At 48.4% G+C, this 12,361-nt stretch overlaps 2 protein-coding genes across 3 annotated transcripts; both read right to left on the bottom strand.

Moving 5' to 3' along the window:
- Positions 1 to 337: 337 nt before the first annotated feature.
- On the bottom strand, positions 338 to 1,979 carry LOC124463498 (P2Y purinoceptor 13-like). Of its 2 annotated transcripts, none has more exons than XM_047015239.1 (2): positions 1,799 to 1,979; positions 338 to 1,568 (listed from the first exon to the last, which is right to left on the bottom strand). In XM_047015239.1, exon 2 carries the CDS (start codon positions 1,539 to 1,541, stop codon positions 567 to 569), a length of 975 nt encoding a protein of 324 aa, XP_046871195.1. In that variant the 5' UTR covers positions 1,542 to 1,568; positions 1,799 to 1,979; the 3' UTR covers positions 338 to 566. The 2 variants fall into 2 exon arrangements, with proteins under 2 accessions (XP_046871195.1, XP_046871196.1); XM_047015240.1 differs by having other exon boundaries at positions 1,847 to 1,890.
- Positions 1,980 to 2,388: 409 nt separating this feature from the next.
- p2ry12 (purinergic receptor P2Y12) lies at positions 2,389 to 5,398 on the bottom strand. The gene is made up of 3 exons (XM_047015235.1): positions 4,772 to 5,398; positions 4,231 to 4,492; positions 2,389 to 3,980 (listed from the first exon to the last, which is right to left on the bottom strand). Exons 2-3 carry the CDS (start codon positions 4,477 to 4,479, stop codon positions 3,138 to 3,140), a joined length of 1,092 nt encoding a protein of 363 aa, XP_046871191.1. The 5' UTR covers positions 4,480 to 4,492; positions 4,772 to 5,398; the 3' UTR covers positions 2,389 to 3,137.
- Between the last annotated feature and the right edge of the window lie 6,963 nt (positions 5,399 to 12,361).

The raw sequence follows: 12,361 nt of genomic DNA, 5'->3' as shown, positions 1-12,361 counted from the left end.
CAAAGCGGCTCGGATCTCATCAGAGATTTTGGTCCTTGGCCATCCTCGTCCTCTTACTCTCACTCCTCTGCCTCTGGCTCTGCCTCTGTTTCCAATGTTGGCATCCATTGCTCCAAAACAGAAGAGGTCACCTGTTGCCCTTTTATGCTAAAGCTCTTATTTCTAAATGTAAAACTGTGTGACAGGTGTTTGCCCATGTGATTAGTCAGTGTGCATATTTGAATGGCAGTGGGGGCATAAAACCTCAAAAGAATCTACTCAGTCAAAATACACATAACCAAGGAGCGCAGAGGATCGAATGCAAAGTGTTTTAATTAGCAGGTTTGATCCAAATCAATGTACAGTTCAGGGGAGATTTGAACTTGTTAAATGCTATGAAATTAGTCATAATAATAAAAATATGTTATACATTTAGCAGACTTTGCCGGGGAGATTCAAGACTTGATCTGCAGCCATTTAAACCTAAAACACATCCATTTAGCAGAAAATGCAATCCTAAACAACAAACCTATTGGATCTGTCAGCAAGTGCTGTAACCACTGAGCTAAACCCAGCCCTTCGGCTTATCAAACTGTGGCTTCGTCATTGTTTGTAGAGGACTGGGAATTGGTCCAATCCCCAATGCGAATCATCTCTCTGAGCTTGTTTCTGAAAGGCTTGCACAGGAAGAAGTATATGAGTGGGTCCAGGCAGACGTTGGTCATTGCCAGCCACACTGAGAACTTCTTGGCGAAGCGTAGTTTGGTCTTGAGGCAGCTGGGCTTGTCAGCCCGGAGCTTCATGTAGAGGATCCGAAGGACGTGGTAGGGAACGAAACACAGCAGGAAAACCATGACAACCACAAACACCCGGACCTTAACCCTCCGGTTCCCTTCATCGTTGTTGCTCCCAGAGTTCTTGTACGACTGGAAAACCTTCCTGGCTATGCAGACGTAGCAGACCCCTATCAGGACGGACACGCACCAGAAGATTGCGTTGTTGATCGACACCACCTTCTGGTGGAGGGCCTTCCCAGTGGGGCTCTTCATCTTCATGCAGAGGTCCCTCGACCCGTTGACAGGGACCTGATTGGTCAGGACGATGGTGGGCAGGATGTTGGAGGTGATGAAGAACAGCCAGGCGGAGGCAGAGATGGTCTTGCTGAGCGTCAGGCTCTGGCAGGGCCTCCTGCCTCTGGGCCTCACCACTTTGAAGAAGCGGTCCAGACTGATGAGGCCCAGCAGGATCACGCTCATGTACATACAGCAGTAGAACACAGGGTCTGACACGCGGCAGGTGAAGGCCCTCAACGCCACGGGACAACCAGGAAGTAGCGCGGTGGCGGACAGAGGCAGGGTGAGGGTCATGAGGAGGTCGGCCACCACCAGGTTCTTGAGGTAGACCATGAAGGTAGAGGAGGAGCGCAGGTGGAGGCACACCCAGGCTGCCACGCTGTTGAGGGCCGTGGCGGGGACGAAAAGGAGAAAGAGGAGGCTGGACAACACCATGTGTGTGGTGAACTCGTCCAAACCACAGTCCAAAACAGGAGAGGAAGACGCCATTTTTGTGAGACTCTTTTTTTGTGGAATCTGTGAATTGGGTTTGCGAGAATAATAGTTTCAATCTTTTTTAAATGTGGTTGCGTTGTTAGAGTTGTAAAAATTACGTCATGTTCATTTTACAGCATGAACGTGTTTTAAAAGCTCTGCAGAAATGACATCTTGTAAACACGATAAAACACAGACACGGGTGACAGAACTTCACAAATGACAAATCAAAGACCCGGATTACATCGGTAGATTAAAAATAAAACACTTACATGTGAAGCTGTTGACTAAATAGGTTAAGAGTATGAATGTAGTCTCACCACACAAAGTGAACTGACAGCCCAGATACTTGTACACACGCTCCTATGAATGGCTTCCTACTGTTCAAGATAAGATCAACCCTCAAAGGGGAAGGAACTGTCACAGGGGGGCAGTCTGCTGCTGAGAAACACTGATGTTATCATCACTCTGTAGCGGAGCTATTATTATTCTCCAGATATTAGTCAGCTAGCTTCTGTTCACCATACATACGCCTGGCTACTGGAATCGAGATGTTCTTGTTGTGCTGAATTTATATACAATTCTGTGATTGAGATGTTGCACTGCAGCATGGTGCACCATGCCTGCTGGCTGAGATAAGGCTGCTTTGCCATGTGGTCATAGTGTGTGCTGACTGGTCCTTGACTCAGACCACCAAAAAACGGTAGAACTACTACTAATACATACACATATATGTTGGTGGCATTTCTACCTTTATTATGTTATGTATGATAGAGAGATACTGTGTTTGGAGAGGACAGGAAATGTGGAGAGAGAGAGAGAGAGACAGAGAGAGAGACAGAGAAAGAGAGAGAGACATACTGTTAGGGTCTTGGGCTGCATTTGAACCCAGGCCGTCGTGAGCCCTCTGCCTACATGGTGCAGTGAGCCGCTGACGCCCACAACTACTTCTGATGCTTTCTACTGTACTTTCTATGTGCCCTGTTTGTACCTGGCCCTGGATAAAAAACTCTTATAAATTAATACAATGTAAAAGTTTGAAATGAAAAAAAAGGATCCAATCATTGTTCAAATGTACATTTATGCAAATGACTGTTTTTAAGGACAGTGGTTTGTTAACGCATGCTAACACAATTATTTGAAAGTTGCCTTCATCTTCTTCTCTGGTTGCATCTGCTTCTGTCTGACATAGTTGCTCTCATTCGCTGCCTGTCTCACAAGACAGGTACAGACACAACTCCTCCCAACACAAAAACAACATTTAGTTGAACACAAGAGTTTGTGTCCATATGTCCAGTATGCCTTCTTCTCAGTTTCAGAACACTTCACCCAGACGCCCTCAAGAGGGCAGTGTGATCACAAGAGAGTAAACCAACTGTCCAAACTTCCTCTCTGATGCTTGATGGATAAAAAGCTAAAAACGCCCATCTCCACTAGACCTGTTAATAATGATTACAATAACATGTTCACAAAGCAGACGATTTAATCCTAAACAATAAACACAATAGGGTTTACAGTTTTAACCCAAAACCTCTCAATCTCTCGGCAAGTGTTCTTAACCACCGAGCAACAACCTTTCCCCCGTCCAGTTTCGAACCTTCTGTTCCACACTCAGCTGCAGGAGCCTCCCACAGGGGTCAGTGCGCCCGTGTTCGAGTCCGACGCCCGGCCGGTCAGCCAGCCGCAGTTCCCGGGCGGGAGACTCAGGGTACGGAACAGCGTGCTCCTGAAGGACTTACACAGGAAGAAGTATATGAGTGGGTCCAGGACAGAGTTGAGCGAGGACAGCCAGAGGGTGCTCTCCTTCAGCTGGAAGAAGAACAGCTTCTGTCCGCAGTGGAAGAGACGCCCGCGGGTCTGGCTCATCGTGTAGGGCACGCGGGCAAAGTGGAACGGCACAAAACACACAAAGAAGACCGCCAGCACGAGGAAGACGTTAGCGTTCACGCTCTTCCTCCTCCGAGCCTGGCGCTGACCCCCAGGGCCCGTGGGGGTCGGCCGGACCCCCTGCCCCGGCCTCGAGGCCCTGGTCCGGGCATACGAGCTGTACAGCTCCTTGGTGATGAGAGTGTAGCAGACCACCACGGTCACCAGATTCCCCCAGAAGATCACCTGGCAGACGTGGTTGACCACCTCATGCCAGACCAGCCCGGGACGGCTCTTCAGGTCACTGCACTTGAAGTGCGCTGAAGTGGGGCTTCGGTTGGTCAGGACCACGTTGGGGAGAGAGAGGCCCAGCAGGGTGACCCAGACCCCCGCAGACAGCAGCTTCCTGGAGGCCAACCGGCCTGCGTTGGTGCCCCTGAAGGGCTGGAGGGTCTTGCGGCAGCGGTCGACACTGATAAGGCCGAAGAACAGGATGCTGATGTACATGGTGAGGTAAAACAGCACGGAGGAGACGCGGCACACAAACACACGCAGGCCCACGGACGCCATGTTGGAATCCGACAGAACCTGGAGGAACACGCTGGCATCAGGAACAGGAAGACGTCTAACGAGGTTGATGTTAGAAGTAAGGTCTAGCTTAGTGGGAGTGCGTGACAGCAGATCAAGAGCACTTACATATCCGCCTCCCACCAAGGTTACAGGTTCAAATTCCCCCTTTGTGTTGTTTTGGATAAAAACATCACCTATACTTTTATATTGACACGTGACGTCACGTTTGTAACAAGTCTTGTTCAATCATTTTTGTCATTGTTTGTACCTTGAACGGGAAGGTGAAGGTCATGAGCACATCTGCCACCACGATGTTCTTCAGGTAGATGATGAAGTGGGAGGAGGAGGGCGTGTGGAGGAACACCCACACAGCCAGGCTGTTGAGTGACAGCCCCAACAGGAAGAGGAGGGAGTACAGGACAGGAAACACCACTGTCTTCAATGCGTTGTCACGGGAACAGCTGCTGCTGTGGTTTGGGCCGGCGGGGGAAACGGGGAAGCTGGTTGTGTTGTCCATGGAGGCAGGAAATCTGTTCAGAAAACATGACACCCAGTGTTTACTAGATCAAATATCAAACATTACTGGAAGTGAGAACGTTGCGTCTCAATGCAGCAGCTCAATAAATATCCAACCTTATTTCACATGCAATTAGTACAAATGCAGACTTTTATCACAGTTCACATGTAGTTTAAAATATAGAACAGAATTTAGAAAAAATTACATTTATACTCCAAAGGCAGTCCAAAAGTTTACTATGAATATATAGATATTTTTTTACGTATCATAGGCAAGGCAGAATGTATTATACCCTCAGGTTGTTGCTGTATCAAGGAAATTCCTAAAATTTGGGTCTGGTAGTTCCTGATGCACTCTCTTCTTTTCTCCTTCGCTCTTTTTCGTCTCTCCGTTCAAGTTTAGGATGGGTAGAGCTCGTTCAGTCAGAATGGAGGACCTTGGACAGTCAGAATGGAGGACCTTGGACAGTCAGAATGGAGGACCTTGGACAGTCAGAATGGAGGACCTTGGACTCCTGCAGGAGATGAAGACCTGTTTTCTTCTCTTCTTAGATCCTGATGTCTGTGCGACCCGCTGAGAGGGGAAAGTGACAGCGTCAGACTCTCTCCCTTCTGCTTTCTACTTCCTGTCACACCATGTTGGCTCGAGGTGCCGTCTGCCCCCCAGGATGCTCAGACCCTGAGACTTTATTAAGCAACTGGGTGGAAGTTCACTTGTGCTACATCTCAGAGTGCCAGAGGATGTGTCCACATGGGGTTCCATGTCAGCAGTGCAGTCCAATATTCAGCCTCCAAAACATTTCGATTTGTTTTATTAGTTTAGCAGGTGGTTTTCTCTTTTTTCGCAGTAGATAAATGCTGCATACAGTATATGAAGTCCAGATGAAGATCTAGGACCAGACGTGCAGAGTTATAACAGCATCTCAGTGGTCAGAGTCAAGGAACGTTCTATCTCAACTTCAGTGCAAGAACATCATTTTAAATCAAACAAATCAAATTCATTTGTATAGCCCTTTTTACAAGCAATGTCACAGAGGGCTTCATTTTAGCCACAACATAACATAATACAGGGAAGCCAAAACTCTGTATCTCAGGTGCAACTACTCCGGTTAAACTATTTCATGGGTGCAGTCTCTTGTCAGACAGCACTACAACAGGAACTCTTACAGAGCGTGCAGAAAAACAGTCTTGGGTAACAGGAAGTAAGTCCTGTGTCCTCAGACCAGGAGCACAGGCTTCCTGTCCTCAGACCAGGAGCACGGGCTTCCTGTCCTCAGACCAGGAGCACGGGCTTCCTGTCCTCAGACCAGGAGCACAGGCTTCCTGTCCTCAGACCAGGAGCACAGGCTTCCTGTCCTCAGACCAGGAGCACAGGCTTCCTGTGTCCTCAGACCAGGAGCACAGGCTTCCTGTCCTCAGACCAGGAGCACAGGCTTCCTGTGTCCTCAGACCAGGAGCACAGGCTTCCTGTCCTCAGACCAGGAGCACAGGCTTCCTGTCCTCAGACCAGGAGCACAGGCTTCCTGTGTCCTCAGACCAGGAGCACAGGCTTCCTGTCCTCAGACCAGGAGCACAGGCTTCCTGTCCTCAGACCAGGAGGAGCTTGAAGAGGTGTCCTGACACCTGATGGAAGATTGGGATCCAGTTGTTGTCGTACATTTTTCTTAGAGCTCATGTCTGGACTTTTGTTTGTCTAGATGGATCTGTCTTGAGTAATGTTTTTGTCGTCCGTTGGCTTGGAGACAACCTGTGTGAGTTGCTAGGAGACGTCTTGGAGGATACTGCAGTCAGCTCTCCCCTGGTCAGAACTTTGGTTCTCTTTCACATGACATCAAGCTGGTTTTACGACGGTGAGCAGAACTTATGGCCGTGATCCATCTATGCTGCGCAGCACGGCTCCTGGAGGACTTCTTCTTAACGGACCATTTCTAATCGTGGAGTCGCAAGTCCATGTGTTTTATTTTTAAAACACAGTCATATTTATTACAGATGTGTCTGCTTACCTCTGGAAGCTGCACTGTACTTAGAGATGAATGAACATACACACACACACACACACACACACACACACACACACAGTCACACACACTCACACACACACACACACACACACACACACACACAGTCACACACACAAGTATGGAAGATGCGGCCCACTCAGCAGACTGGTGTGTTACATGGCCTTGATTGATGAAACACGTCCAAAAGTGTAAAAGCCACTTCTTGTGCTTCTTCTTGTCTGCACTGTTGAAAATCGGGTTTCAAAGACACAAGTCTTTACAGCGCGCTTACATTACAAGTATTTGAATGTTCTCTGCTGCGTTGAACTCCTGAGGTGTTAAGTTCTGATCCTGGTGGATCTCTCCTTCCTGTTATCAACATCCTGAGGTGTTTAGTTCTAATCCTGGTGGATCTTTCCTTCAGGTGTCGTCAACATCTTCTTCATACGTCTTGTGTCCTGTTGACCAGATAAAGTTATACAGATTTAATTTAATATTTATCTGTCACTTGACAAGTGAATGCTAAAATGTAAATAATGGTAATTTCCTGGTTTCTGTGGAGGACTATTTGTGTGTTTCTGTGTGTTGTCTCTTTCCTGTGTTCCAGTGGTGTTGGCATGACAACCCTTGGCTTCCTGGCTGTAGTGTTGTGTTGACTGAGTCAGCTTGTTTCTTCCTGTGTATTTCACTTCCTGTCTGAGGAAACAGCACACACACATACGCACACACACATATATATGAACAGATACACACTCTCACACACACACAAACTCTCATGCACGTATGCACACACACACACACACACAAAGACCTTGGAACATACACACACTTCATCCTACTCAGACAGGAAGAATTACAGTAAAGGTATTCAACACTCCTGTTTTCACCCTCCCTCCCTCCCTCCCAGTAAAAAAATAAGAAATATAAAAAAGTAGGTTGGAAGTAGAAGGTTGATTTTTGGGGGGTAAAAAGGGTTAAGAAATTATAATCGAAAAAGGTTTTTGAAAGGTTGAAACATTGTTTTTGAAAGTAAAGTTTTTAAAAACTAGTTGTGTTATGTTGTGTTTCATGTTCTGAATAAAGGTTAGGGTTAGAAACTGTGTAGGTGTGTGTGCACGTGATTGAAAGAGAGTGTATATGTGTTTGTGTCTGAGCCATGTGGGTATGTGCCTCTGTGTGTGTGTGTGTGTGTGTGCCTCTGTGTGTGTGTGTGTTCTCACTGAGAGGAGGAGCAGCTGTGACCCCCCTGATGTAGACAGGCTCTGATGGGTGGGTCAGGTTTCTCCTGCTACTGTTCCTGGCAGACCCCTCAGAGGACACACACACACTCACACACACACACTCCACACACACTCATGCACACACACACCAACACACACACAGTCACACTCCACACAATATCTTCTATGTTCCACATCCACCCAGTAACACTGTAACTAGGCAACAAAGGAGGCTGCTTCTGGGTGTGTGACTGTTGAGGGAGGCTGCTCCTGGGTGTGTGACTGTTGAGGGGGCTGTTTCTGGGTGTGTGACTGTTGAGGGAGGCTGCTTCTGGGTGTGTGACTGTTGAGGGAGGCTGCTTCTGGGTGTGTGACTGTTGAGGGGGGCTGCTTCTGGGTGTGTGACTGTTGACAGGTTTGTGAGGGTTGCTTACAGCTGACTAAGGTTCATTACTTCGGTCCCCATAAGCCCCAAGTGTCCACTGTTACACTGATGTGGGTCTGCTCAAACATTCATGCAAACACATGTGCACACATACGAATAGACATTCATATTAAAAGGTGTCCAAATAACCTTTCATATACGCTCATATAATGACATGTTTTTATGACAGTCGTCATTTCTTCGCTGGCTTCCAGGCTACAACACAGACTTCAACACAACACAGCTTGGGTAGCAACCACGGAACACTGAGAGGTCGTGAAGAACACAACACAGCTTGGGTAGCAACCACGGAACACTCAGAGGTCGTGAAGCGCATTCTTTCCTGTGATGTCAGAGCGCATTTTATTGTTGCCAGGGAGCTGTGAGGTCATCTTCATGAGACGGCCAGGACAGTGCAGGTAGTCAGGAGGCTGATGTCATGATGAGTATTTAGTACCACAGGCTGTTAAACTGGACTGGGAGGCTGTTTAGAAGGCCTGCGAGTCTCAGTACTGCCAAGCCCTGCTCTCACTGCCTGGCTCACTGGCTGGCTGGCTGGCTGGCTGGCTGGGTGGGTGGGTGGGTGGCTGGATGGCTGAATGGCTGGCTGGATGGCTGGATGGCTGGTTAGCTGGCTGGCTGGCTGGCTGGCTGGCTGGCTGGATGGCTGGCTGGATGGCTGGATGGCTGGATGGCTGGCTGGATGGCTGGATGGATGGCTGGATGGCTGTATGGCTGGTTGGCTGGCTGGCTGGATGGCTGAATGGCTGGCTGGATGGCTGGATGGCTGGTTGGCTGGCTGGCTGGCTGGGTGGCTGGGTGGCTGTACGGCTGGATGGCTGGCTGGATGGCTGGATGGCTGGATGGCTGGATGGCTGGTTGGCTGGCTTTTCAAGGCTGATGAAATAGAAGAGCCCATTTCAGAAAGGGTGCCTTTGGGATGTAAAGGAAACGACACGCAGAGGGAGATTCGAACCTGCAACCTTTTAACCGTAAAGACACAGTAAAGACACAGTAAAGACAGATTAAAGGCACAGTAAAGACACAGTAAAGACACAGTAAAGACACAGTAAAGACAGATTAAAGACACAGTAAAGACACAGTAAAGACACAGTAAAGACAGATTAAAGACGACCCAGTCTTTCTCCCTGTGAGAGGAGGGTTTTGGTCAATGTTTATCAGACGTACAGTAACATTATCATAGTGGGAAGGATTTTCCTCCACATGACTTCCTGTCTGAGCAAGTTCCTCAGTACAAGCACTTCTAAATCCTGACACATTCACTCCAACAGCATGTCTTGTCCAAACACACACACTTTATTTAAGAGACATGAAGCAAATTGTTTCCGTCCTTCAGTGACAGTCACTGCTTCATAGAACGTGGGGGACTGTAACTATGACGAGGTCAACCGGGACACCATGTGGACGCTTGTAAACCTGAATTTTCCCTTTACGGGACAGAGAGGGTCTGAAAATGCCTGTTTGGCAAGAACATGCCATTGAAATCCCACACAATATCAATATCCACTGGGTTTCATTCTCAAGGCTTATACAGCCTGTTAGCTGAGACATGAAGACGACCTGCAGTGATCCGTAAAGAGCTGCCTGTTCTCTAACACAGGGCACGTCCAAGAGAACACAGCTCTTCCTGAAAGGATGTGAGACGTCTACATGCTAACATGCTAGATGACACGCTGAGAAACCCCTGGTGGTATGAACTCTGCTAGACCGAGCCCCTCTCTCTGGCTGAGAAACCGGAGATGTGATTCTGTTGAAAAAAACCACCTCTCCTGCCCCAGGGATACTCTGCATGCATCTCACCCTCCACCTGCTCCTCTCTCCCCTCCCCCACCTACCTCTCCCATCGTTCTGTTTGTCCAGGTGGTGTTGGACAACCTGATCCCATCTTCACTCCCCACAGAGAGCATCATGGTAGCCAGCAGGAGAGGTCCACCACCTCTCTCACGTTGAGCGTGCGTGTGTGTTTATGTGTGTTTGTGTGTGTGTGCATGTGTAGCATTTTAGCATATTTATTATTTTAAGAGACTTTTAAAGGTGTCCGTATGTAATCTGAGGTGTGTGTGTTTGTGTAATCTGAGGTGTGTGTGTTTGTGTAATCTGAGGTGTGTGTGTTTGTGTAATCTGAGGTGTGTGTGTTTGTGTAATCTGAGGTGTGTGTGTTTGTGTAATCTGAGGTGTGTGTGTTTGTGTAATCTGAGGTGTGTGTGTTTGTGTAATCTGAGGTGTGTGTGTTTGTGTAATCTGAGGTGTGTGTGTTTGTGTAATCTGAGGTGTGTGTGTTTGTGTAATCTGAGGTGTGTGTGTTTGTGTAATCTGAGGTGTGTGTGTTTGTGTAATCTGAGGTGTGTGTGTTTGTGTAATCTGAGGTGTGTGTGTTTGTGTAATCTGAGGTGTGTGTGTTTGTGTGAACGCCTGGCCTCAGGATCTGCTTTGATGTCTTTCCTGATCACAGAGTGTGTCTGGGGATCGAAGGAGAAGGCTGTGATTGGCTACGTTGGCCCACCTGTTTATGCTCACAGGACTTGTGACACATCTGGAACCAATCAGATCAGAGACCCCATGAAAGTACTTCCTGTGCCCCTGAGATATGGGCCCATTAAAACTGTCTCACTAGGACTTGAGTGTGATGAGGTACTCAAACAGGACCTTTCAGAGCTCCTGTGTTTGCTTACTCAAGAGGTTGGATGGAATTGTACCTGAACGGTTGTTAGGGGGCTGGAGGATGGGACTGGTCTCTCTGCGTTGGCACAGAGACGGTTCAATCCCAGCTTGAAGACACGGCGAAATTCGACCATGCCAGTTTGAAAATATTCTGTAGTGTCTGTGATGTTTCTCTCTGCTTCTCATGAAGGAGCTGCGAGGCACTGACGTGGGGGTCCCGACCCCAGGAATGAAGAGGTCTGGGTGGGCAGCGGGAAGATGAATATCTCCCTTGTGTCTGGAAGATGGAGGTGTGGATTCTGGGATGCCGATGTGAAATTCTAACATCACCGCAGATTCTGAGGCGGAGATCCGTGAACAAGTGTATGAGTGTGTATTGTGTGAGTGTGTGAGTGTGTATTGTGTGAGTGTGAATACATAGTATGGTTTTCCATCCAAAGGCATTTGCTGGACTGCAGCCCAAACTAAGCGTGTGGTCAACTCTTTTCCTTCTTTGAGTTTCACTCACACTAGTTGTGAAGTTTAAAAATTGTGAGACACAACATGTTTCAGCCCGTATATCCATGACAACAGTGTGGTCATATCAACAGGATCTCGGGCCAATATCTCTCTTGCTCTCACTACGTTCCAACTTTCCATGTTCAGGTTTTCGGAAACTTCTGAAGCTTAAAAGGTTTTGGGATGTTGTTTGTTGAGGAACTGCTGCCAGAGACCAGAAATATGTCTCCCCCCACACTCCCTCCTCCATCTACTTAGACTTGCTCTGTTTTTTCGCCATGATTTCTCAATAACTTCTAAGATCTTTCATTCTCCTTGCCAGCACTGGCGTGCACCCTTAGTCGCTACGGAAACCGCTAAGCACTTCTAGATGTTTCCAACCCTGCTCCTGGAGAGATCCCCTCCTGTAGGGTTACACCCCAACCCTGCTCCTGGAGAGATACCCTCCTGTAGGGTTACACTCCAACCCTGCTCCTGGAGAGATACCCTCCTGTAGGGTTACACTCCAACCCTGCTCCTGGAGAGATACCCTCCTGTAGGGTTACACTCCAACCCTGCTCCTAGAGAGATACCCTCCTGTAGGGTTACACTCCAACCCTGCTCCTGGAGAGATACCCTCCTGTAGGGTTACACTCCAACCCTGCTCCTGGAGAGATACCCTCCTGTAGGGTTACACTCCAACCCTGCACCTAGAGAGATACCCTCCTGTAGGGTTACACTCCAACCCTGCTCCTGGAGAGATACCCTCCAGTAGGGTTACACTCCAACCCTGCTCCTGGAGAGATACCCTCCTGTAGGGTTACACTCATACCCTGCTCCTGGAGAGATACCCTCCTGTAGGGTTACACCCCAACCCTGCTCCTGGAGAGATACCCTCCTGTAGGGTTACACTCCAACCCTGCTCCTGGAGAGATCCCCTCCTGTAGGGTTACACTCCAACCCTGCTCCTGGAAATCTGTGTAATCTCGTCCATAAACAGCCGAGGACCGCTGAGGGTGTAATGAGGTCACATGGGTCACCATCCAGGGGTCGATGATGAGCGTTTGAACTGAGGCCGGG

Source organism: Hypomesus transpacificus, unplaced genomic scaffold, assembly GCF_021917145.1.
Source record: "Hypomesus transpacificus isolate Combined female unplaced genomic scaffold, fHypTra1 scaffold_288, whole genome shotgun sequence".
NCBI lineage: Eukaryota > Metazoa > Chordata > Actinopteri > Osmeriformes > Osmeridae > Hypomesus > Hypomesus transpacificus.
The sequence above is the reverse complement of the archived record's forward strand: the minus strand, read 5'-3'. Positions and strand labels throughout refer to the sequence as shown.